The 27,522-nt window shown below is 40.4% G+C and overlaps 1 protein-coding gene across 3 annotated transcripts; it reads right to left on the minus strand.

Moving 5' to 3' along the window:
* Positions 12,810–26,242, minus strand: LOC109225384 (ubiquitin carboxyl-terminal hydrolase 12-like). 3 transcript variants are annotated; one of them, XM_019390021.1, is made up of 18 exons: positions 26,174–26,242; positions 25,296–25,376; positions 25,087–25,206; positions 24,561–24,683; positions 23,596–23,661; positions 23,383–23,471; positions 21,906–22,014; positions 21,756–21,824; positions 21,500–21,610; positions 20,198–20,278; positions 19,989–20,108; positions 19,433–19,555; positions 18,482–18,559; positions 18,271–18,359; positions 17,626–17,734; positions 17,475–17,543; positions 17,163–17,273; positions 12,810–13,152 (listed from the first exon to the last, which is right to left on the minus strand). In XM_019390021.1, exons 1-18 carry the CDS (start codon positions 26,195–26,197, stop codon positions 13,090–13,092), a joined length of 1,635 nt encoding a protein of 544 aa, XP_019245566.1. In that variant the 5' UTR covers positions 26,198–26,242; the 3' UTR covers positions 12,810–13,089. The 3 variants fall into 3 exon arrangements, with proteins under 3 accessions (XP_019245566.1, XP_019245565.1, XP_019245567.1); XM_019390020.1 differs by having other exon boundaries at positions 26,168–26,236; XM_019390022.1 differs by lacking the exon at positions 12,810–13,152 and adding an exon at positions 16,964–17,053 and having other exon boundaries at positions 26,168–26,236.

A 27,522-nucleotide genomic window follows, 5' to 3' on the forward strand; every position in this document is an offset into this window, starting at 1 on the left:
CTTCGTACTTCACTCGCCACCAGAGCTTAGCATCGCCCTGAAGATACATGGCAGCAGTTGCTACCTTCTTAGCTTCCTCTAGGCCCCCAACCGCATCGAAATACTGTTCGACGTCAAAGATGAAGTTCTCCACTTCCTTGGCATTCCTAGCTCCACTGTATGGCTTTGGCTCAGGAATTTTCAGTTTCTGTGTCGCGGAAGCAGAGTTCACAGCGCCCCCGATTTGGTTTCCACCTCCTCGGAGTAGGCCCTGTAAAGCAGCGTTGACAATATTGAGCTGGTCTGTCAATTTGTCAATAGTTTGTTGCATGGCAGTCACCCTGTCTGCTTCTTGTGCCTTGTGGGCTAAATCCTCGGCGCGCTCCTGCTGGAGCCCCTCGAATTTCTCAAAAATTTCGGCTGCCTCTGTGGCTGCCGTCTGTCGGTCTCCCTCGGAGTCGCGACTGATGTTTTCAATGTCAACTTCGGCCTGGAGCACCCTGCGTTCCAGGTCGTCCAACCTTTGCACTAGGCTGGTTCTTAGTTCAGGCACCGTATCCACAATAGGCCGTAATACCTCAACCGTCCCTTCGAGAGCCGCAATGCGGTCCCCATGATTCACCATGGTCAGAAATTGTGGTAATGTCAATGCGTTCCCTCGTCCGATGTCGAGCCTAGGCTCTGATACCAACTGTTACGCGACGCCTTCCTGAGATTCCTAGGAAGGGCGACGTAAGGCTAGGCAACTGATGTTAGTGCAGTTGCTGTCCGCCAACTGAGGTCCCCTCCGTACGCTAGACGAGATTGTCAGTGCCGTACGGGAAAACCAATGTCAAGAGCAATTGAGAGAACAGAACTGAGAATTCAGAATGAAAGAAAGCTTGATTGCATTAATGAAAGCTATTACAGAAAAGCAACGCGGTGTCAAGGGGGAGAGACACCACTACAGAGAATTGCTTGCTTGCTAGAAAGTTTTGATTGCTTGATCCTCCCTAATAATACTTAAAAAAAATAATCCAAAGCTACAGGACTAGACTTGACTAAGCTAGAGAAACATAATGGAAGTACATGAAATAAAACTACTCTATATTTACAATGAAAATAACTTAGTTTTCAATAAGGCAGCAGCAGGTCCGTTGTCAGCAGCAGTGTCTTTGGCATCACGGTCTGCGCGCGCGGCGTTGTCTGCGCGCACGGCGCTGTTGGCTTCTGCATGCGGCTTGGCGCTGGCGAGGGATATCTGAGGGGCGACAGAGGCACCTGCGCGCTTGTCACTTGGCGCGGCCAAGACCACGTGGCCGTCCGTGGCGCTAGGCATTGGGAGGCTTGCTAGGACGCCACGGGGCGCGCCCAAGGGGTCATGGGGCATGGCTGGAAAGCCGCCCATGACATCTTGGACGTCCTTGATTGGCGGATCCTATCTGCAGCCGTTTGGAGAAAATTTGGTCGTGATGATTGACTTGGATTAGCCTAGGGTGAATAGGCAGCGGGGGTGCGGTTGGTGTGGCTATCATAGGATGATATCATGCCACGCGCGTCATCGTTACGTGTCTTCCCAATGCGATGTCTATGCCTCTGTTCGCTTCGGTTTTGGTGCTGTTGACGGCTCTTTGCCTCGATTCCGGTGTTACCCAACCCTATAATTAGAGGAGAAGGGTTTCATTTTCGAACCTTTCAGCATTCTTCTCGTTGCATACATATCATTTTTTTATTGTTGCAACCAAACTCACTCACGCAAGTATACGTGGTCGTCAAGTAATAGAGTAGTGAGTAGAGTATCGTTTCAACGAAGACTTGTGATTAACTGTTGACTAATTCAAAATCAATTAACTTATCGATTCAAGAGATTTCTCACAAAATATAGAAGTGACTAATTTTCTACCTAAAATTATCAAGCAATGAATTAACTAGAAATCAACCTAAACAAATAGCAATTTCAAATAACAATCAGTATGAGAGGATATTCCAGGGTCACGGGTTAGCTAAAAATCATGTTGTGTTCTTGGCTTAAAATGACTAATTGATTTATCTGGATTGTTGATTGTCAGGGTTGATATTACTCATAAGAATCTGTCGAGTCCTTACTCGCCTATTCAAGTTAACTTAATGCCTATATGTCTATGGAATTAAGATTAACAAGAATGCATTTACAATTCCTGTATTTCAACCAAGCAGGGCAATTAGGTATATGTCTATCCTAATTGCGAATCCGTTCCTCGATAACCAGATTCAAGAACTTGCTCTATTTAATTCAATATGCAATCTAGAGTTCCCACTTTCGAGTTCAACTCTAAATTCGTAAATAGTATTTCACTGTTAGCTACTTAGCAAAATAATTAAAAACAGAATTAAATAAACAACCCAATATGATAAAATCAACTTCGTCAAATTAAACTTCAAGCATCAACATTCATGCTTCACTCATGACCCTAGAACAATAGGTTTCTTAGCCACTCATGTTCATACAATCATCACAAATAAGGTTTTCAAACATAGAGTTTTAGAAAAGGAAAGGAATAATTGATCAAATCCGTGCTCCCGAGTGTTTTGCCCTTTCGTTCTCCCCTAAAAGTCACGTTCCCCCTTTAAAAATAGGTTTAGGTTGGCCTTTATATCAGTTGGGGGCGTCTTGGGGTTAAAATAATCGAGTCCTAGGCGAAACAGGACAACTTTTTGTTCCGAGCGTCCAGGGCAGCGTGAGGCGCTAGCCCTGGCGCCCAAAATATTTAGCATTACGTAAATTGCGCCACAACCAGCGCCCCACGCTGGTTGTGGCCCTCAAATTTCAATTTTTGCTTTTTCTTCCCAATTTCGCTCTAATTCGTGCCATTTTGTCCCAAATTGCATCCGAATGATTCCTACACATAGAAATACCACAAATTAGCACAAAGCATTATATTATACATCTCAAATCTTCAAGACATGATCCAAATGCGAGGCGATATATATAAAAATATGCATACATTAAGCCGATATCATCGATCTTCTTATTGGACCTCCACTTCTGATTTCTTGCAATTTCTTCAACTTCATTCCCTGATTTCTTTCCCGACTGATATCTTCTTTCTCCGACTTTGTTGCACATACTTTACAACAGAAACAAGTCAAATTCCCCTCATATTTACGATAGAGTCACTGATGCCACTCCTTTAATGGTGGCCATTCCTCCCGGCGTTGAGGAATCCATGGCTGAGGAAGAACACAGTTTTCATACTGCGGATGAGGTGGTTCCCAAGAATCCTTTGGTCAGAAATGACTTCCCAAAGGAACCTGCTCCTGCTCCTGCTCAAAAGATTTCTAAGACGGGGCTGCGTCAAATAGCCGACCTCCGGTCCAAATTCCGTATTCCTCCTCATGTCGAGATTATTCCGGCGGGAGATGACATAGTTCAGGTTCACCAACATGGATATTGTGCCTTCTATGTTTACCCGTTCTTGGTTGGTTATTCTCTTACTCTTCCCCCGTTAGCGGAAGAGTTTTGCCTCTTTTACAATATCTGCCTGGCGCAGCTCTTTCCTTATTTGTACAAAGTTTTTTGATGCTGGCGAAGTATGCGGAGTTGGCTGGATGTGAGGTCAACATTCGCCATCTACTGCATCTATTCTCACCCGGATTTTACAGAGGTACGTTGATACATTTGCGACATCGTGGGATCAAAGGGTTGGTGGTCGGGATAGATGATAAGGCGAACCGGCGATTTTGACATAAATACTTCTTCATCAAAACCAATCACTTGGAGGCGAACCCGACCGGGTTTCCCGAGGAATGGAACTACAATCTTAAGTACATTGCCGTATGTTCATTCTTTTCTTTCTTTCTCTTCTTTCATTTTTGAATCTCATGGCTTTCTTGTATCCAGCTGAGAGGCGTGCACCTTCTCCCGTCTTCGATATTGAAGATTGGCTGGCTTGCGTGTTACCCCACATCGTGGGAATTAGCGACTGGGCGTCCTTTCACAAGCGCTTTGGACCCAAGATCCCGTCCGGTAAGTGTTTTTTCTACCTTAACTTATTGTCGTTCACTATTGCTTTTTGACGCGACCTTTCTTTGGTGCCAGGTCGGCGAGTTTGAAAAAAGATGAAGGCTCCAGTGCCTGCATTTTGCCAGGCTGTCGCATCGACCGGAATGCAGTTCGCTTTAGTTGAGTCCGCTCGAGAAGGTCAGACCCAAGTTGCACCAATGAGGGACTCTGCCCCTCAAACTGCTGTCGTGACGGATGAGATCTCTTCTCGACCTATCTATCATCTTGTGGATGAGTCATCTCATCGCCGAGGAAAAGATGAAGGGTGGAGACCGGGAAGGCCATTGTTGTTGATGTTGAGCTGGAAAGATTTATCGCTTTGGGAGCAAAATCGGTGCTTACACCAGACGCCGAGGTTATTTCTGTAGCAGGTGCCGTTGTAGAGAGGAGGTCCTCTGAGGTTGAAGGGGTTCGCGGTGGCGGAGAGCTTATGCGGGCTACTGAAGATGGTTCATCATCGGCGGCTGGGAGAAGTAGAGCTGTCCCCACGGGGGAAGATGACTCTGGTTCGGACATCAACCCTAAGAAGATACGGGCCTTCGTGGAGAGGACTAATCGTGTGGAGATAAGGACGGAGGGTCCTAATCGACATATAGTCATTCCCGTGGACTACGACCTCTTGGCCAACTCAGAACGGGCGGTCCCGGCCTTTGCTCCCTTTTGCGCGACTTTCGAGAATACGACGCTACAGACACTGGAAGATGCAGATCTGTCGTTGGGTATATTTGGCATGGCCCTACGAGTTTGCATTTCCATGTTAGGTTAAGTTTGTTTCGTACATGTAATTTGTTTTACACTGACCTCTTCTCTTTTTTTTTGAATGTCAGACTCTTATTATGAAGATCGAGCGCGACCAGCGGGAGGTGTGGAGGACGACCATTTTTAAGAAGATGACCTCCAAGTACAAAGAGTACCGTACCAAGCACCGAACATTGGCTGACTTTCTCAGTCAGGATGGCCAATTACAGTCGCTCTGTGACGGGCTCAAACAAAAAGGACGATGATCTGACGAATAAGGACGAAGAGTTAAAGGAGAGGGACGAGGAGCTCATGAGGGCAATCAGTAGGTGCAGCGAGCTTGAGGCTGCGCTAAAGGCCAAGGAGGACGAGCTCGAGGTGAGCAAGGGGTGATGGCCGAGAATGCTGACCTTTAGGTGCGGGTGGTATCTTTAACGGTTGAACTCGAGCAGGGGGAGGCAAGAGCCGTCGTTCTGAGGGATGAGCTGAGTGCCAAGATCGAAGAGCTGGGTCGGGCTGAGAAAGTCATAATGGCCGCTATGGATAAGGTGGCGGCCCTAGATGATTCTCTTTGTGTTTGCAGGTCTGAGCGGACTAATGAGGCGGAGTTGTCGGAATTAAATGAGCAAGTCGTTTCCATGAGGACCGAGAAGACACAATAGCTGGCGCAACCATCTACATCTCGCACTTTCGCTGATCCCGGTGTATCGAGGGAGTTGTACGAAATATGGGTCCATGCCGAGGCTCAACTTGATTGTATAAGTTTCTGCAGGTTGACGGGAAAATTTCTGAGGCGAAGCTTGAGGGCGTCAGTGTCAAGGCACGTGCCGCTCGTGAAGCTTGTGGCTACGACCCTGGTACACCCAACGGGGATAATGATGATGATGCCGTGGATGGGCTTGCCTCTGATCCTTGGTATGATGACGAATATGTTGATGGGGACGATGTGGCGTGAAGCTTTTGTACTTAGTTTTTGTTTGCTTTGCTATTTTTATGAGGGCGTTCTCGAGCCTTTTGTAAAAAGTATTGTAATCCAATAATTGAAATGGAACAATTTCCTTATTTCTATGTATTTCTGGATTCTCGTTTTTTTTTTTGTGTTTGCTATACGGGAAAGCCCTTGATTTTTCAGCCGTTTGCATGTAATGTTGATTTTGGCATAGTCGAACATAAACCGACTTGAGGCCGAGTATTAAGTAGTTCGAGCGAGTCGTATGTAAAGTAATTCGAGCGAGGTCGAATGTAAATAATTCGAGCGAGGTCGAATGTAGAGTGATTCGAGCGAGGTCGAATGTAAATGATTCGAACGAGGTCGAATATGTAAATGATTTGAGTGAGGTCGAATGTGAATGATTCGAGCGAGGTCGAATGTAAAGTGATTCGAGCGAGGTCGAATGTGAATGATTCGAGCGAGGTCGAATGTAGAATGTAAAATGATTTGGTGGTATTATACAAAGATCCTGCATGCTGCTTTATTTCATTCATTGGAGAATATTACATGTTTTTGTTTGTTCCGTTCATACATTTGAGAAGTTCTATTTGAGAAGTTCCAGTCCACCGAGTCCCTTCATCGCCTGACCTGTAGAAGTAGTCGATAGGCGGGGCGATGAATTATACTTGAACTTCGAGACGTCCTCTTCGTTTCCTCATTAAAAACCTCCCCGAGAAACCCAATTGGGACAAAACCCGGGTGAGGGAAAAAGAATACGACTTGGAGGGCGTCCATTTTTAGAAGTTGAAGTATTTGAGGTGGGCGACGTTCCAATTGTTTGGTAGTAGCTTTCCCTCCATTGTTTCTAGTTGGAATGATCCTTTGTTTGCTGTTGCCGTGATTTTGTATGGCTCGTCCCAATTGGTTCCTAGTTTACCTTCTCTTGGGTCTTTCCTCGCCTGTTTTGGCCTTGAGTACATAGTCTCCGACTTTGAGTGGTCGTACTTTGGCCTTTTTGTTGTAGTACCGTTCTGCTTGCTGTTTTTGGGCTATCATTCTTATGTAAGCCATGTCTCTTCGCTCCTCTGCTTCGTCGAGGTCTTGTTTCCTATTCTCGTCATTGCTTGGTCCGCTCTCATTCTTGGTTCCCGGCCTCGACTGGTATCATAGCGTCAATCCTATAGACTAGTGAATATGAAGTTTCTCCTGTGCTTATTTTTGGCGTGGTGCGGTATGCCCATAGCACTTCTGGTAGCAGTTCCGGCCATAGTCCTTTGGCGTCTTCGAGCTTATTCTTCAAGATGTTTAGTATTGTTTTGTTGGAGGACTCGGCTTGGCCGTTGCCTGCAGGGTGATATGGCGTGGAGAGTATTCTCTTGATGTTCCATTTCTCGAAGAATTCAGCGGTCTTTTTCCCGGTGAATTGGGATCCGTTGTCGCAGCTGATTTCTTTGGGGATGCCGAAGCGGCATATGATGTTTCTCCATATGAATGTGATAACTTCCTGTTCGCGCACTTGGGCGAATGCACCCGCTTCTACCCATTTGAAAAAGTAGTCAGTTAAAACCAAAAGGAAACATATATTACCTCATCCCGCTGGAAGCGGTCCCACGATGTCCATTCCCCATTTGATGAATGGCCATGGGGATGTGACTGAGTGGAGGTTCTCGCCCGCTTGGTGTATCATAGGAGCGTATTTCTGGCACTGTTCGCATTTCTTGACGAAGTCGATGGCTTCCCTCTTCATGGTGGGCAATAATAGCCCGCTCTTATGAGGCATCTAACGAGGGCTTGGTTGCTGGTATGGGAACCGCAGTGGCATTCGTGTACTTCCTCGAGGATGCGTCTTGTTTGGTTTGGCCCTAAGCATTTCGCCAAGGGGCCGCCAAACGTTCTTTTGTACAGGTCTTGGTTTATGATGCTATATCTGGCCGCCTGCATTCGAAGCCTTTTGGCTTCTTTTTTGTCTGATGGGAGTACTCCCTCATGCAAATATGTTATAATATGGATGCGCCAGTCCCAAGTTAAATTTATAGAGTGTACCTCAAGTTGGTCTATTGACGAGTGGAGGAGAGTAACCACGTTTTCTTTTCCGCTTATATTTTTGGTTACTGCTACTAATTTGGCGAGGCCATTTGCCTCGATGTTTTGTGCTCGAGGTATTTGGTCGAGTTGACATTCGTCGAATTCCGGCAGTAGCTTATGAATTTCAGCCTGGTACTTTTGTAGTCTTTGCTCTTTGATTTGAAAAGTTCCTGTGACTTGGTTGACAACGAGTTGTGAGTCATATGGGAGGACGACCCGTCGTGCTCCGTATTTGAGATCTAGCTTCAGTCCTGCAATTACGGCCTCGTACTCGGCCTCATTGTTAGTCATGTCGGGGAACCGTATGGACTGGCGAATGACTTCGCATGTTGGGACCTCGAGTACGAGTACCAATCCAGATCCTGACGTATTGGAAGCGCCATCGGTGTATAGGACCCATAGGTCGATTGGGTAATCTGAGAGAGGAATGAGAAGTTTCCTACTCAGCCTCAAGCATTATTTTGGCACTAAAATTGGCGACGAAGTCGGCGAGTACCTACGATTTTATCGATGTTCATGGCTGATATGTTATATCATGTTCGCTCAATTCTATAGCCCACTCGGTCAATCTCCACGACAGCTCGGGTTTATGTAGGATGCTCATTAGGGGGAGGGGGGAAGGTCGTGACCACCGATATAGGGTGACATTGAAAAAAGGGTCTAAGCTTTCGTGAAGCTATGACCAATGCCAAGGCCAACTGGTATCGTGTTTTGGCGTCGACCAGGGTTTTACTAATGTAATAGATTGGAGATTGCATACCTTTGTTTTCACGGACCAGCACTGCACTTACTGCGACCTCTGATACGGCCAAGTGTATCAGGAGGCGCTCGTCGAGTTCTGCTTTGGCGAGTAGCGGGGGCGAAGATAAGTATGCCTTTAGTTCTCTTAAGGCCTCGATGAATTCTGAATTCCACTGGAGTCCGTTGTCTTTTTTAAGCACGTTGAAGAATTTGTGGCATCTGTCAGAGGATCGTGAGATGAACCTTGACAAGTCAGCTATACGATCGGTCATCTTTTGTACCTATTTCTTGCTGGTCAATACCTCGGGTATTCCCTCAATGGCTTTGATCTGGTCAAGATTGACCTCGATCCCTCGTTGTGATACCAGAAAATCGAGGAACTTGCCCGAGGTTACGCTGAAAGCACACTTTTCGGGGTTCAGCTTCATGCCGTATCGCCTTAGTATACCGAAGGCTTCCTTTAGATGGTCGATGTGGTCTTCTTTCCTTTTTGATTTGACCAATATATCGTCTATGTAAACTTCCATTATTTTGCCGAGTTGGTCCTTGAACATCTTGGTGACCAGCCTCTGATAAGCCGCCCCTACGTTCTTCAACCTGAATGGCATGACTCTGTAGCAGTACGCTCCTTGGTGGGTGGGTGGTCTTCTCCTGGTCCCCTTCCTCCATGACGATCTGGTTGTAGCCTGAGTAGGCGTCCAAGAAACTTAATAACTCGTGTCCCGCTGTTGCGTCGATGAGCTGATCGATATGAGGCAACGGGAAGGAATCTTTCGAACAGGCTTTGCTTAAGTCCGTGAAATCCACGCACATGCGCCATTTCCCATTTTTCTTTTTCACCATGACCACATTGGCGACCCATTGGGGTTATTTAGACTTCTGAATAGAGTCGTTGGTGAGTAACTTCTTTACCTCTTCGTGGACGGCCTCATTGAATGCGGCGTTAAAATTTCTTCTGATTCGTCGTACTGGTGGCCGGTGGATAGAGTGGATCGACATTCAGCTTGTGTGTGGCAATATCTTTCGAGATACCTGGCATATCTGCATGGGAGAAAGCAAACAGATCGGCATTGTCAATTAAAAATTTATGAAATTTACCTGGTTCTGAGAGCTTATGGTCGATGTAGGCTTTTTTACTGCAGTCGTTGTTGTCTAGTTGTACGGGGCCGAGGTATCTTCTATCGTTGACCCTCTGGCTTCCACGACGTCAGGATCCTTGATGACGTCTTTTTGTTCGTTGAGATCAGGTCCCAACTTTGGTAATTCCTATGCTTCCAAGTCCATTCCCTTTAACTATTGAGTATGTGCACAATCTTGGGCGATGCGGTAGCACTCTTTGGCTGTGCGATGTTCGCCTCTGATGCTGAATATCCCCCACGGAGTAGGGAACTTGATTACTTAGTATAGGCTGGACGGGATGGCCCTCATGGCGTGTATCCAGGGTCGCCCTATTATGGCATTGTAAGATGTGTCTTGGTTCATGACATGAAACGTTGTTTCCAAGGTGACGCCTCCGGCCAGAACGGGCAGCATTATTTCTCTTGAGGTTCGCTTAACTACATTGTTAAAACCTGTTAGTGTTATGCAGGGTGGTACTATCTTGTCCTCGAGTTTCATTTGCGCGAGAACTCGAGGCTGAATAATACATGCGCCGCTTCCGTCGTCTACCATTATTCTTTTTACATCACTATCAGAAATACATAAAGTAATGACAGGAGCATCGAAGTGAGGAAAGGTTACACCGTGGGTATCTGACTTATCGAAGATGATACTGTCTTCGAGGTCATCATACCGTTCGTGGGTGATCGACCGCTTCAGTTTATGTGTGGTAGTAAACTTCACGCGGTTGATTGGTGCTTCGTCGCTTCCGCCGATTATCATTTGGATGGTGCGGGCCGGGGAGAGTGGCTTTGGAGGGCCTTGGTGTTGTTCTCGTCTGCGACCGAAGTTGGCTCTTCCTCGGTCGCTCATCAACTCCCTTAGGTGTCCTTGGTGAAGCATGTTCACTACTTCCTATCGTAGGGCTATACAGTCTTCATTCTTGTGACCCCGCTCCTTAGGAACTCGTAGAGGACGTTCGACTTTCTGGTGCTTGGGTCGGACTTCATCTTCTGTGGCCATTTCACCTTCGGGTCGAGTTTCTCTAGTGCGTACACTATTTCTGAAGGGGAAACTCAAAAATTGTGAGCAGATAAGAGTGGTGGCATACCTCTTTCGTTTCGCTGAGTCCCTGTATGCGGCCTGGACGGCCTCTATGTGGCGAAGAGATGGAAGGATGGCCGTTCTGACATATGGTTGGTGTCTGTCCCAGTTGAGGCGTGGACCTGAATGGTCTCTTCGGCTATCATTACAGCGGTCATTCCTCTTCTCCGTTTGGACTGACGTTAGTCGTTGGGTTGGACCGTTGAGGTCATCCTCGCCTGCTCTCACCTCGGCGCAATAGGCGTTGTGAATTTCTTCCCAAGTGGTGGGAGGGTATTTCATGCGCCTGCTTAACAACTTTCTGGTCTCCCTCGACCCATTCTTGTTTAACCCATTTTGGAAGGTTGCCACTGCCATCCCTTTTGATACGTTTGGCAAGCTCATTCTTACTCTGTTGAATCTGGTGAGGAAGTCCCTGAGTCCCTCGCCAGGTGATTATCTGACGACGAATATAACATTCACCCTGGCCTCCGCCTTCTTGGCCCCGGCATGGGCGGTGACGAACTTGTCGGCCATTTCTTCGAACGTTGTTATTGATGGTGCCGGTAATTGTGAGTACCATGTTAAGGCTCCCCCTATTAGGGTTTTGCCGAACTTCTTCATCAACAGTGATGCACCTGCTCTTTTGAGAGGTCGTTGCCTTTCACTGCTGTGACGTAATGAATGATGTGGTCTTCGGGGTTTGTTGTGCCGTCATATATCTTCAAATATGGTGGCATTTTGAAGGTCTTGGGTATGGCATGTAGGGCTGCCTCCTCGCTGTACGATTGTTCGACGAACCGGCCGGCGTCCCATTTTGGTAGCAATTTTGGGGCGCCTGGTATCTTATCAACCCTTTCCTGATGCTCCCTCATTTGGCCTCGGAGCGTTTTATTCTCGTTCTCCATTTCTTCCATTTTTTTCAGAATGGCCGCAAGTGCGTCATTACCTGTACCAACAACGGTGTGAGTGTTACCTATTGGGAGAAGAGCCCCCAGCAGGTTGCTCGTTGGCGGTTGCTGTGGTATCCGCTCGTGCGGCGCTTCTACTCGCCCCTTGAACGGGCTTGTCGAGTATGTCGTTTAGAGTGCTTGTTAGCCACGTCTCCAGTAGTTTTTTTATTGCTGGTGGCGCTTCCTCAATTGTGGACGTGGAGGCTCCCCTTTCGCGTGAAGCGGTTACACTTCCATGAGGGGGAGGTGAGTCGCTCCACCTGGGTGTAGCACTCGGTATCACATTCTCCTCGCCTTCTCTGTCAACCTCGTTGATGGTGTTCAAGAGGTTGGCAGTGACGTCCACTACTGCTTTCAGCCTTTCATCTCCTTTTCCTGCCATTGTTAGTTCGTGCAAACGAGAAAAAAAATGGATTTTTTTTATCTAGATGGAACTAAAATTTTGACTAGAAAGTCCCTACAAACGGCGCCAAATTGTTTGACCAAAAAGTATTAAGCTTTTTGTCAAACTAATTAATGGGGAAATAGAGGGTGTATCCTAGTTAAACATAATAAATTCTAGATCTAAGATTGGGGGATATCAGTGGGCTGAGACCGTGTTCGAGAATATTAAATATCAAGTATATGACCAATGATTGTCAATGAATGTGATAATAGAAGCATGCAATAAATGTAGATAATGGCAATAAATGTAGATAATGGCAATAAATGTAATAAGAAGGAATTTATCATCCAAATGTTCGGTGACTTGGATGATTTTCCTCCCTAACAACGACGTGGGATGATAAGCAATAAAGATGGATAAGGAATCTTTGGACCTTGTGAATGAACAACGTAAAAAAAAAATAATGAAATCAGTGAATAAGCTTTTGTATATTCTCCTCAGTCAACCCTTTACAATGCGCTCTCATCAAAAAGTGAAGATCCTCTTTTTGTTCTTTATCTCTTCGTAAGGAATATTGGAATATTCCTTCTTTCTAATCTAACTTATCCTAACGTTATTTTCACACATCCTTTGCTCGACCTCGGCCGTAATCCTTCTTAAGGCGACTCCTCGCTCTCACGCCGTGGTAAGCTTATTCTTCGACCACGTCCATTTGCAGCTATTAAGTCTTAGCCAAATTTTGACCAATACAATCAATTCGAAAATTGGCTAGCTCGTGCTAACACTCAATTGAGATTAGGAAAACCCAAAAGCTTTGACACAAGCTTTATATATTATTTTAAAAATCACGTAAGATGTACAAATAGTATTAGTAATTGTCGTTATAGTCATAGTGCTATTACTAGCACTTAAATTACCAAGACAGGCCAAATAGTTACAAGCCGCCGCTGATAAAAATTTAGGAAAGTTTGTTCCATCCTTCTCTATCCTCATATGAGAAGTAGATCATAATGGTGGAAATTGTATATAAGCAAACATGCTGGCTCGGTTCATTCCTTCAAGAGAGTCAGCAACTTCATTTCCTTCCCTGAAAGTACGTCTCTAAGGATTGGATTCGAGGGAATCTGTCTTTAATAACCTGCAATCATGAACAATATTATTAGAGCACCGAGTAAAAAATGAAGAGATTAGGGAAGTGGTCGTGAATTGGAAATTAAATACTCCATTCGTTTAAGTTTAAATGACATACTTTCCTTATTACTCTGTTTAAAAAAGAATGACATATTTCTATATTTGAAAACAATTTAACTTTAAACTTTTTTCTTTTACCCATAATAAGAAGCTTTTATAGTCACACGAATGCATGATCCTATTTTTATCCCTTAAGCCTTCGAGACCATATGGTTCAAGTCTCCTTTTTTTCTTAAACTTTGTGCCAAATCAAAATATATCATCTAAATTTAAATGAAGAAAGTATAAACTTAACACCTATTCTAGGGTTTGTTTGAATCACCTCATGCTGTTGGATGGTTGTATTGTGGATGGACAAGCAATACAACGAGTGTTTATTACTGGGACAATTATAACTCAAATGACCTGATCCTGAATTTCCTTAAATAGACTCAGATATTCTCATCTCCACGTCAATTTTTTTTATCAACTTTAAACAGTGGCGGATCCAACTTGCGACTTACGGGTTCACATGAACACAGTAGCTTATATCAAAATAGTGTAAAATTTATTCCAAAAATTCACTAAATATCTATAAATGTTTGAATGTGAACCAAGTTACTATTGAAAACTTACTCGAGGTCGTTACAGGAACCTAGTGGCGAAGCTAGGAATTTCTCCAAGGGTGTTCAAATTTGAAGAAGTGGAAAAAAAATTCCGACAAAGGGTGTTCAATATGTGTTATATACCTCCAATACGTAATATTTTACCTATATACACAGTGTAATATTTCGACGAAGAGTGGTCACTTACCACCCTTATAAAAATAAGGCTTCGCCCATGCAGGAACGCATACACATTAGACCTTGGATTCGCCTCTGACTTTCAGCTGTGATGTATTAGCATTGATAAAAATAGACGATTGATCTATCATTTTCACATGAACTTCAAAAAAGAATACTTTTAGGGAGAATTACATCCCTTATCACTTGGCCCAACAACCCATCAGAAAATGGCCCACATTTGAAGCCCTTAAACCCAATGTAGCCCAGGTTGTACATAACGTGAAAATTACTCTTCACCAGTTAGCCCACCCCTTTTTCCTTTGTTTTTCTTCTTCTTCTTCTTCTTCTTCTTCCCGTATTAGCCTTTACACCACAAAATTTCTCTACTATTGTTATTCTCCTTCAATTCTTTTCCGGATTCCAATGGTTTACTAAGGATTTGAAAAATAAAAGTCACCATTACAGGTGGTTCAAAGATTCGATTTCCCAATTGAGTTTTCCGATTTGTTAGTTGTTTGGAATGGGTGTTGCCCCAATTGATTGGAATCATCAAGATGAGTTCAAAACTTAAATTCAAGTGATTTGGAATAGATTTAGGTTATATTTGAGTTAAACTTCAGAGGATGCCCAAGAAAGAAGAAGAACACGTGAAGCTCCATTGATAGGATTCATTTGTATAATAATGTATAATATTGTATCAATATTGTATAATAATGTATAAACACCTCTTATACACTATTGTATACAAGGTTGATACATTATTTACAGGTATTTGGTAAATTTCTTCTTCTTCTTCTTCTTCTTCTTCTTATACACCTATATACATAGTGTATCAAGAATATTTTGACTCTGTGATTATACGTCTTTATACACTTTTATACAACTATATACATAATGTACCTCTTTGTATAAAAGTGTATAACATTGTATAAAAGTGTATAAGCATCTCTGACGAAATTTTTGTACGATTTTCACTTGCAATTCTAGTATAAAACTAGTCCAATTCTCCAGCAAATAACTTCAAACTTTGTATACAACCTACTTAGACTATTTCTAATAAGTTCAAACCATACCCACTCCAAATTTCTCACAAAATCATAATCGAAATTTAACAAGACTAGCATTAAAGGAGATGAGATTTTAGGTTTTTCGTGTCTGTTTTTTGCATTTTGTAGTTGTGATAGCTATGTATAAACCTGAAGATACACAAAATAAAAAACAATTGGAGAAGTATTGGTTATGGAAGAAGGCACGAACGAATGTTGACTGAGTGTCTCGATCAATGGTTACACTAAAAATGGGGAACTAATTTTTGTTTTCATTTTTGTTTGCATAGATTCTTTTTTATTAATTAAATTAAATATTTATGGGTGAAAAATGAAGAGAGAACTACAATAAAGGTATGTAGGTGACGGAAAAATAAATGAGGTCGTTATAATTAGAGTGAATAGGAAAAGAAAAGATCTTATTGATTTTTGGCTACACATTTGCAAACTTGTAACTGGGCTACAATAGTGCAAGGTCAACTTATGAAGTGCATTATTCTGTAATTTTGTCTACTTTTAAGCCCTTATCAGCATTGATAAAAATAAACAATTGATCTATCACTTTCATATGAGTAAAAATTGCGTGGGGTAGCCAATTTTTAAAGTGGTATTTACTTTTTATCCAGCATTTTTAATGTTGAGCAAAAGACTAATCTATTAAAATTAATATGAAAAGACTGAGTTACCCTTTCCTTCCCAAACGGATATATAGTGGGTTGGATAGATACGCCATTTTCAGATTCTTTCCTTACATCTCATGAACTCTTCTACTTGTTCCTCATTCTCTTTTTTTAGTCTATGAGTTTTCAATCCCCAAATTAAGATTTTTGCTTTGCCGAAGCTGCTTTTGATGGACACAGCCATACTAGTAATACTTGATTTATGAAGAATACTTGACTTATGAAGAAAGGCAAGTTGATTTTGATGCAGAATACTTGATGATGGCGAAGGATGCAGAATACTAACAATACTTTCAAGTCTAACGATGCAAAATACTGACAACGACGCCAAAGCTGATTTTGATGCAGAATACTTGACTTATGAAGAAGACAATTTGATTTATTAGTGACATTAGTGATTTATTAGACATGTAGTCATAAACTTAGAGTTACAAGCACAGAAATTAAGGACGGGTAGTCCTTAACTTAGAGTTACAAGCACAGAAATTAAGGACGGATGGTCCTGAAATTCGAGTTCCAAGTTCAAAAGTTAAGGACATGTAGTCTTGAACTTAGAGCTACAAATTCAAAAGTTAAGGACATGTAGTGCTAAACTTAGAGTTACAAGTTCAAAAACTAAGGACAAATAGTCCTTAACTTAGACTTACAAGCTCATAAATTAAGGACAGCTAGTCCTCAACTTACATTAACAAGCTCATAAGTTAAGGACACTCGGTCCTTAACTTAGAGTTACAAGCACAGAAATTAAGGACAAGTAGTCCTTAACTTAGAGTTACAAGCACATAAATTAAGGACAAGTAGTCCTTAACTTAGAGTTATAAGCACAGAAATTAAGGACAGGTGGTCCTGAACTTCGAGTTCCAAGTTCAAAAGTTAAGGACATGTAATCCTGAACTTAGAGTTACAAGTTTAAAAGTTAAGGACAGGTAGTCCTAAACTTAGAGTTACAAGTTCAAAAACTAAGGACAAGTAGTTCTTAATATTTTACACAACATTCATGAAGGTAAGGACACCATGTCCTTTATTGACACAACATTCATGAAGTTAAGGACACCATGTCCTTAATATTTACACATCACCCATGTCTAACACAGGGGTATTTTCGTCCGGGCGGGTAAAAGATTATTAAACACTGGCTAAAAAGTAAATACATCCTAAACCGTGGATAAAGAGTAAAGACATCTTTAAATAGTGGCTACTTCGCCCTTCATATGACCGTCAAAAAAGAATACTTTTAAACACTTATCTTTGAACCCCATCCCCCACCCCTCCCACATAATTATCAGACATTGGCATGGATTGCTTATACTTCTTGCCGCCTTTACTTTGTGTCAATTCTGTTGTCGTATGCCTAATGCCTTGTGATTAAGATACAGCCATCGTCAAAATCTATTGGAGTACTGCAACAATCTTTCATATTCCAGGGAACTATATCATAATAATAGCATGCAGCACAACAGCACATACCTGGAGATCGTGCACGTACTCCAAAAACAAAGGAACCTCAGGAAAGCGATATTGGTCACTGTCTTGATTTCGAAGGGATTTCTGAAAGCAAATAATATCCCCATCTCCGAGCTGCAAAACATGAGTAGTATTGCACACTATTTTCATTGCAAATAAATCAAGAAACAAAAAGAAAAAACTATTGAAAGAAATTGACCGAAAAGAAAAAACTATTGAAAGAAATTGACCAAACGGAAAAAACTGTTGAAAGAAATTGGCCACTCCATCAAATGCATAAAAACCCAAGGTGGCAACTGGCTTGATTGCATATACCTGACTACCGCGAAAACTCAGAGTACTGTCAATGTGTTCGCACATCACATTGGGTTCAAATTTTATTTCCTGAGATTAAACAAAACCTGAAATATCACATTTAATAGGTTAAGAGTTAAAAAACTGGTAGCAAGATAAAAAGAAAACTAACCTCAAATAGTTCAATTTCTTCATCAGGCGAAAAGCCAGCCAACTCATTTAGCTTCGTTAACATCTCCAGCGGCGTGCCACTTCCTTTTACAAAAAGCCGTCCAACATACCTGACAACAAAAAGGAAATGAAAGGAGAAAGACCAAAAGAACATCATCCACAGCATGGCTTCTCACATATGCAGCTCCAAGAAGTTGGACTTTAAAAGCACTACATGTTTCAAATTCATTAAATTTTGAAATTGCCCTACTAATATGATGGCCTCATCAAGTCCAAAGGTTTGACCTACTCTTCTTTTCTTCTTACCCCTTTTTTTGTTATACATTCATGCTAACTACACCTGAGCCGAGGGTCTATTGGAAACAGCTCTATCCTCACAAGGTAGGGATAAGGTCCGCGTACACACTACCTCCACAGACCGCACGGTGTGGGATAATACTGGGTATGTTGTTGTATTCATGCTTACTACAGTGTCACATTCAATTCTCTATGATGTCTGTTTTAGACCTCAAGATTGAGTAAAAGTACAAAGCACCTTCCCACGCAGTCGTGTTTTCTCAAAATAAATGACGAGATCCCAAATTCAAACATGAAAATCACTACTTTACTGAAAGAAATACTGCTATTGAGAAGCAAGATGCAATACCTTATCTTCTCTTTCAGAGGGTCATAAAGTTTAAAAAATAGAAGGATTTCTTCCTTGGTCGTCCCTGGTGGAGCAAAAGGTCGCATATCCTGCAAGAATGCACAAAATTAAAAAAACCGCAAACGTAAAACTTGTAGATAAGGCCTCACAGAGAAAACATGCAACATGTGCATCACCTAAAGAGAAGACAAGTAGGCAAGTGATGCATTACCAGGCATAAATCCACTTCCAGAAACAGTTTTAGTTCAGCACTATTCCCTTTATCTGAAACCTCTCTCAGTTGATCAACCTGAAAACATATCATGTAAGATCATTAACACTGAGTTAATCAAGTGCTACAATCGTTTAAAACATGGTAGAAACAATGCACTACAGAACAATGGCAGAAAAAACAATCATAATGCCTGCTACAATTGTCACACTTCAAGAAAATCACTTTCAAGGGGGGCGACAGGTTGCAATACTTACCAGAAGGTGGGGAGGAAGGAGTTAAGGGGATACAAAGAGATAGAGAGGGAGCAATGGACTTGTGGACCAGCAATGAATGAACCAACATGATCAGAAATATTGATCTTATTCACTAGCAACTGAAGATATCAAATTTTGCTAAGTAAGGCGCCATTGGCGGATATGAAGTTCATAATCAAAATTTTCAGGAAACAGAGTAAGGATTGCAATAAGCATTACATTCTTTAGTGGATTGGAGTCCACATAACCTTTTTTGTGACAATGGTATCCTGGCCAGCTTGCTGAAACCTCAACTATTCCACCGGGCACTTGCTATCTTCCCCAGCACGAGTATTGGGTTAAGTCCACTTAACTATATTACTTTCTTTATTCTTGCAAACATACAAATTGATTATCCTGACCTATAGCCTCTTTTTTCGGTAGAAGACAGATCAAGCACAAGAAATTAATAAATCAAGCTGTCCCATATTACAGAAAATATATGAAATTGTCTGGTAATGACCGATAGCTTCACACACAAGAATATCATGCTAAGATCATTCTTTTTTCTCATGTGATGGGATAAGCCAAGGAGAATTTTTTTTATGTGGAAAACCAAATATGAAATATACAAAGAAAATCACCAGTAAAATTGCAGTCATAATTCAGATCACGAGAATACTGCAGAAAAGTAGGATTGTCAGACAGAACTTACGGATTGAATTTCTTCTTGAGCTGTCAATGGACGAATAGGACGATATGTATGGTTTTGGCGTTTTGCCCATAGCCAATAACGTTGAAATTGCACCGGGATACCAAATTCCTTAGCAACTTCCTCCTGGAAACAGATGTATCATCAGACACATGCCAAGACTTAGAGGTGATTGACCAATGACAATCACAGGAAATATGTTTATTCTGTGCCTGAGAGCATAAATAATTTTGTGAACCCTCATACCCTAACCATGAGAACAAAGCATTCTCATCTTAATGATTGTTTGTATTTTCTTTAGTTGTTACTTACAATAACACTCATAGTTTGATGTTTTATCTTTTAACTCAATATAAAACACAAGTACAGTTGTTTACGTTCCATATTTTGAGTTGTATAAGCAGCAAATTTCACCTGACGCCTCTTTGTTAGACAAGGGCAAACTGAATCGATTCTCAGGCAGTATGTACAATTGCTCATCATGTTTGAAAAGAGCAGAGTATGGGTATGGCTTTTCAAATCTATAAGAAAAAGAAATGCAATGAAATGATAAACGTACCTTGAATTGAGTAAAAGGCATCTGTTTCCGGATACGAAAACTGTGCACTTTATTATGATCCACAAGATCAAAATAAATCTCCTTTCCGATCTGTTCACCGAGGTCTTCATCACGAGCTACCTGAAAACGAAATGACTAATTTCAGTTAAACCTTTCCCAAGTATAAAGACGCAAGAACTAAAGGATAGAGACAAAAAGATGAAAGAAACCTTGATGATTTTGTAGAGATGAGCTTCTGCTTTTTCCTTTTTCTTCTGTTCCTGTTCTTCTTGCTCTTTATTTAGTTTTATCTGAAATTTGAGGTTGATAAGAGATTACTTTGACTGAACCAATAGAAAGAAACTAAATCATCAGTATTTAGTAGAAACCCACCCTGAGATGCTCGGCTATGTCCTTTTCATCCAAATTGCGAATAACAATTTCCTCGTCACTTTCACGTATATAAACAAGCATATACACATTTGAATATTTTACAAGATCGAACAGTGAATTGTTGTCAAATTGTAGACTACTAGAAGTTATCGAATTTCCGACGGCCTAAGATCTGATACAATTCATACGGCTAGAAATACTACGCTGCCAATGAACAGCCATCGGATCAATCTGAAGACATGTGGTGCTAGTTCGCAAGAGAATTTTAGCGCTACATTCCAAGGATATTCGGGAGAGGGTGGGTGTGGCTCCCTTGGACGACAAGATGCGGGAAGCGAGGCTTAGATGGCTCGGGCACGTGCGGAGGAGGAGCCTAGATTCCCCGGTAAGGAGGTGTGAGTGGTTGGCTCTGACAGGTACGAGAAGAGGTAGAGGGCGGCCTAAGAAGTATTGGAGCGAGGTGATCAGGCAGGACATGGCGCGACTGCAGATTTCTGAGGACATGGCCTTTGATAGGAAAGTGTGAAGGTCGAGCATTAGGGTTGTAGGCTAGGAGGTAGTCGAGTGTTTCTCCTTGTTGGGCCGGCTAGTCTGATAGTGTTTTGTCTAGGACTGCTAGCGGTTTTTGTTGTGTTTCACATTGTTTTGGCCTTTCCATTTATTTGTTGTCTTTTACGATGCCGATACTATTTTTCTGGTTTTTGTTGTTGTTACAGATCTATTGTCTCTGAGCAGAGGGTCTCCCGGAAACAACCTCTCTATCACTCTGGGGTAGGGGTAAGGTCTGCGTACACTCTACCCTCCCTAGACCCCACTAATGGGATTCTACTGGGTTGTTATTGTACTTTTCCAGGCGGCTAGCCATCTGAAATTTACTAAATAAATGAATTATTTATTAAATTTCACTGTCCCGAAATGTATAGATAATAAACAATTTAATGTTTTAGCATTTTCCTAAGTCCAGCCATGGCGTCTTACCGACATAAGTGATTTCCGGAGGGAAGTTTTTAAATTACAACGACTAGCTGCCAGGTATGTCTTATTAACTCCCCGAGCAGTACCTTTTCTCCCCCCTTTTTTCCTATCCAACCCTTACCCCCTTCCATTACTCTCCTCCAATAGGAGCGTGCAGCACATACCTGGAGACTGTGCATGTACTCCAAAAATGAAGGAACCTGAGGAAAGCGGTATTGTTCACTGCATTGATTTTGAAGGGATTTCTGAAAGCAAATTATATCCCCGTCTCCTATCTGCAAAGCCAGACCAGTATTGCATAATAAATTTCTTTGCTAATATATCCAGCAGAAGAAACAAAAAGAAAAAACTATTGAAATAAATTGACTACACCAGCAAGTGCATATAAACCCCAAACAACTGGAAATTGATTGTGCATACCTCACAGTCACGAAAACTCCGCTTACTGTCAATGCGTTTACACATAACGTTGGGTTCAAATTTTATTTCCTGAGAATAACAAAACCTGAAAAATCACATATCATATGCTAAGATTTGAAACAAAATGGTAGCAAGAGAAAGAAAACTAACCTCAAAAAGTTCAATTTTTTCATCAGGCGAAAAGCCAACCATCTCATTAATCTTTGTTAATATCTCCAGCGGCTTGCCACTTTCTTTTACAAGAAGCCGTCCGACATACCTGACAACAAAAAGAAATGAAACAGAGAAAGACCAGAAACCATATCCACATCATGGCGTCTCATATATGCAGCGCCAAACAGTTGGATTTTAACAGCACTTCAAGTTTCAAATTCATTACACCCTCCGGTCCATATTAGTTGTCCTCCTTACTAAATATATCTGGTCCAAAATAATTGCCAATTTAGAAAATCAAAGTATAATTTATCATTTTCCCCCCATTTTGCCCTTAGTATTGAATGTCCTTGAAAGTAAAAAACTAGCATAGAAAATTTAAATGGAAGAGTAGAAATCAGTAATGTTATGAATGTTCAGACTGTAAAAACCTTGGTTTTCTAAGCATTTAGTCAAGTCCATTACTACTCCTGTGAATGCATTTAATTCAAGTAGAAAATTTTCCAATCTGTCATTTCGATTTTTTGGAGGAAACGATTATGAGCGCAATAGAAATTTCAATTTAGGAAAGGTCAATTTGCATACTTAGTTTTCAACATTTGGGTGCAATGTTGAAGCCAGATTAGTGTTTTTTATACTTATTCTTCCAATGTGTTTTCATTTAGTTTATTCCTGAATGTCTGTTTATCTACTCTATGCCAGTGAAGTCTTCATATGCATCATCTGACTTGTACATGTCAAAGTGAGTTTATTTTAGATTTGTTATTGGTGGATAAGGCACATAAATAAAGAGAATGTTTATTGAAAAGAGATTAATATGTTGAATGACTAAAGATATAAGGGTATTGTAGTAAAAAACCTCTTCCATTTATAGTTTCTTAAGGGACGTGTAAAAGAGAAACATGACAACTAATATGGACCGGAAGGAGTTAATCTGAATTAAAAATATTAATATGATGGTATTATCAAGTCCAAAGCTTTGACTTAGTTTTCTTCTTCTTTTTGCCCCTTTTTATTGTACATTCGTGCTCAGTGGCGGAGGCAGGATCTCCACGAATGGGGTTCAAAATTTTTTATTGTAGCTAGTGGGAATTGAACCTGTGACCTTTTGAAGGTTTTGAACCCCCCTTGACCACTAAACTACACTTTTAGGTTGTGTTAAGGGGGTCCAAAACTTAATATATAGAGATAAAAACTAGATTTTGCCTTATATAGTATAATTTTTCGGCGAATGGGGTTCGGGTGAACACCCTTGCGCCCCCCTAAATCCGCCCATGTTCGTGCTAACTGCTAACTACAGTGACAGAGTCAATTCTCTACGACGTCTGTTTAGACCTCTAGATTGAGTAAAACTACAAAGCACCTTTGCTTGCAGTCGTGCTTTGTCAAAATAAATGAGGAGATCCCAAATTCAAACATGACAATTATTACTTTAGTGAAAGTATTCCATCAATAAAGAATCATGATGTAATACCTTATCTTCTCTTTCAGAGGGTCATAAAATTTGAAAAATAGAAGGATATCTTCCTTGGTCTTCTCAGGTGGAGGAAAAGGTCGCAAATCCTGCAAGAGTGCGCAAAATAAACAAAAATGCAAAAGTAAAACATGTAGAATAAGGCCTCACAAAGAAAACATGCAACACGTGAATCACCAAAAAGGGAAGACAGGTAGGAAAATGATGCATTACCAGGCATAATTCTACTTCCAGAAACAGTTTTAGCTCAGCAGTATTTCCTTCTCTCAATTGACCAACCTGTGAACACATCATGTAACACACTAACACCGAGTTAATCAAGTGGTCCCGTTGTTTAACAGACTGCAGAACCATGGGCTATTTTTTTTTAAAGAAACCATGGACTACAGAAGAAACATTGCCATAATTGTTCACTGTTCAAGAAAATCACTCTCAAGGGGGCCTGAGGTGTTCCGACGCTGAGTCCTCTCAAAAAACATGTCTGGAAGGTGTGGTGGAGGGAGTTAGCGGCAGAAACAAAGAGATAGAGAGGGAGCAATGGACTTGTGGGCCAGTAACTAGTAAATCAGAAAAAATTGATCATATTCACTGGCAGCTGAAGACATCTATTTTCTAAGCAAAGTCAAAATTGGGGGATGCCAAGTTCTTAATAAAAAAATTCAAGAAACTACGTTAAGATTGCAAGTTCCTTAGTGGATTGGAATCCACGTAGCTTTTTTATTTTATATAATGGTGATGTCCTTGTCAGATTGCACAAACCTCGACTATTCCACCAGGTATGTGCTATCTTTCATCAGAAGTACCGAGTTGAGTCCACTTAACTATATTACTTTCTTTATTCTTGCAAACATACAAATTTGATTAACCGCACCTATTGCATCTTTTTCCGGTAGAAGATATATCAAGAACGAGAAATTAATGAATCAAACTATCCCATATAGCTTGCCGATCACACATAGAATTGTCTGGTAATGGCCGATAGCTTCACACCACCGACAAGGATATCATGCTAAGATCATTCCTCTTTACTTTCATGTGATGGGATAAGCCAAGGAGAACAAATTTTATGCGGGAGACTAAATATGAATCATGAAATGTACAAAGAACATCACCAGTAAGACTGCGGTCATAAATCAGACGAAGAGCACAGAAATACAAGATTTTTAGATAGAACTTACGGATTGAACTTCATCTTGAACTGTCAATGCACGATCAGGCCGATAAGTATGGTTCTGACGTTTTGCCCATAGCCAGTAACGTTGAAATTGTACCGGTATACGAAATACCTTAGCTACTACATCCTGGAAGCAGATGTACTATGAGACATATGCCATACTTAAGACTTACGTGAATCAGTGATTGACCAATGACATTCATAAGAAATAATTTTGTGAACCCTCACACCCTAACCAGTAGAATTCTCAATTTTTAAGATTATTTGTATTCTCTTCGATTTTACCTACATTAGCACTCAGAATTTGAAGTTTTATCATTTAACTTAATATAAAACAGAAGTACACAAGTTTACATTCCATATTTCAAGTTGTAGAAGCAGCATATTTCACATAACGTCTCTTTATTAAACAAGGTCAAACTGAATTCAGTCTCACGCAGTACATACAATTGCTCATCATGTTTGGTAAGAACAGTATGGCTATAACTTTTCAAATCTATGAGAAAAATGCAACAGAGTGATAATTGTACCTTGAATTGAGTAAATGGCATCTGTTTCTGAATATGAAAAGCATGCACTTTATCATGATCCACAAGATCAAAATACATCTCCTTTCCAATTTGTTCAGCGAGGTCTTCATCACGAGCTACCTGAACATGAAAAGAAATTTTCAGTTAGAACGTTTCCTAAATATAAAGATACAAGAAGTAAAGCATAGAGACTAAAAGCTGAAAGAAACCTTGATGATTGTGTAGTGGCGATCTTCTACTTTCTCCTTTCTCTTTTGTTCCTTCTCTTTTTGCTCTTTCTTCAGTGTTATCTGAAAGTTTAGGTTGATAAAAGATAGAATGAAAAGCTAAATCAACAGTATTGAGTAGAAACCCACCCTGAGATGCTCGGCTAAGTCATTCTCATCCACATTGCATAAAAAATTTTCCTTGTAACCTTCACGTATATAAACATGTACTCATTTGAATATTTGAATATTTTCCAATTTCCCTATATTTGATTGGTCATTATATTTTAGAAAATTGTAACCTCTGGAAGGACAAAGAGGCTGTTTCGGATAGACCCTCGGCTACACAATACAAGTTCTATAAGCAGCATTCAGCTGCATTGTCTCCTACGACCCCCAACACCCCCACTCCCACCCTTACTTCCCCATGGGCTACCACCCCACTACCCCACCATTCGCACCCCCATAATATTCGCCTAGACTATATAAAAACACTTTTGTGCCAATGCTTACCAAAATAAGTAAGAAAACCACTCATTTTCAAGAAAAATATTTCCAGCACCTATATTTTTGGTGGAAACCAAAATACGTCCTATATTCACCATACGCAAAGTAGAGTAATAACCTGTTTGGCTAAGCTTCTTTTTGGCCAAAATTATTTGTTCTTAAGTTAAGTATTTCGCCAAGCTTTTAGAAGTAACAAAGTGCTTTTGAATAGAAATACTTTTTACAAGATTCACCAAACACTAATTAGTATTTTCCAAATTAATTAGCCAAACATCAACTAAAAGCTTGGCCAAACATGCTATAAAACAGTAAAAGCCAATGAATTCCCAGAGCAAAATTAACAGAGGAATGAAGAGAAAGATTATTACTCCCACCAGATGAGGAGTGAGTAGAGTCATTGCGGAGAACTCTGACCGTCTGATCGGCGGTTTTCGGTAATTGAGAATTCAATGCATGTAATAGGAGGACTATATATGAGTTGGACTATAACAAGGAAATGGAAGAGGTAGTGAAAGGAGGGAGGTTTAGGGCCCATTTGGCCATAAAAAAATTTCCACTTTTTTTGGAAATTGTTTTACTTTTTTTCGGAATCAGTTTCAAATTTAACTTATGCGTGTTTGGAAAGTTATCCTGTAATTGAATTTAGGTATAATTGAATATAATTACAAAATTTGGCATATTGTCTAACCAAGTAATTATTTAGTCAGCATGTAATTATGTATAATTAAGAGGTTGTAATTACGCTCTCCAAATTTTAAGAAAGGGTTGAGAATTACTTATTATTACATGGTGTAATTACAACGTTATTTTTTTCTTTTCTTTTAAATTTACTTTTATTTCTATCTCTTTTCTTTTTAATTTATTTTTATTTTGACATTTCAAATTCTTTTTTTTTCAAGTGTTATTATTTTCACATTATTTATATTTTATCCTTATTTCTCATTTTTCAACCTTTACTTCATGTGTTTCAACATAATTTTTTATATTTTACTTTTCTCTTAATTATTTTTTATTTTTAATTATACTTAACTATGTTATTATTTAATTTTTCTAAGAAAATAATCTGAGAAAAAATAAGTCATCCACTAACTTGACTTATAATGAGTGATATCGTTAAAGTTGAACTTTGTTATTAGATGAGGTTATATGTAAATTTAACTATGTTAAAATGATAGATTACTTTTAATATTTAAATAATATTCTCATTGTTCAACCTTTATTTTTTGTGATTCCATATAGTTGGTCGTCTTTTTATTTTTCTTTGTTTTCTTCATTTAGCATAATTGTGCTATTATTTTAGTTTTGAAATTAATATTTAAATAATCTTCTCATTGTTCAACCTTTAATTTTTGTGATTTCATATAGTTGCTCGTGTTTTTATTTTTCTTTATTTTCTTCATTATAATTATGCTATTATTTTAGTTTTGAAACTACACCTCCTAATATTAAAATAGTGATTCATTAATAAACTTGGCATATGATGAGTGATGTCATTAAAATAGAATCTCATTTTTGAATGAGGTTATAAACTTATGGTTTCCTTTTCTCTTGAATTGTATTTACTAAATTATGTGGAACTTATTTTATATTATGTTGTAAATTTACATGAGAGTATTATGTTCACATTTTTTTTTTTTGGATTTTGAATCTATATTATAGTTTTGGTTCCATTTTATTTGCTTTAGTAGTATTGATTTATTAATTCAGATTGCATGTCATTCAT

Source organism: Nicotiana attenuata, chromosome 5, assembly GCF_001879085.1.
Source record: "Nicotiana attenuata strain UT chromosome 5, NIATTr2, whole genome shotgun sequence".
NCBI lineage: Eukaryota > Viridiplantae > Streptophyta > Magnoliopsida > Solanales > Solanaceae > Nicotiana > Nicotiana attenuata.

Excerpts from the sequence above, each read along its gene's own strand:
- LOC109225384 (XM_019390020.1), bottom strand. The coding sequence starts at position 26,197 with ATGACTCTACTCACTCCTCATCTGGTGGGA. Across the intron at positions 25,377-26,167 it reads TCACTCCTCATCTGGTGGGA|ATAACACTGAAGAAAGAGCA; the intron begins GTAATAATCTTT and ends CTAAACTTTCAG. Across the intron at positions 22,015-23,382 it reads CCTCTGAAAGAGAAGATAAG|GTATGTCGGACGGCTTCTTG; the intron begins GTATTACATCAT and ends TTTTGTTGTCAG.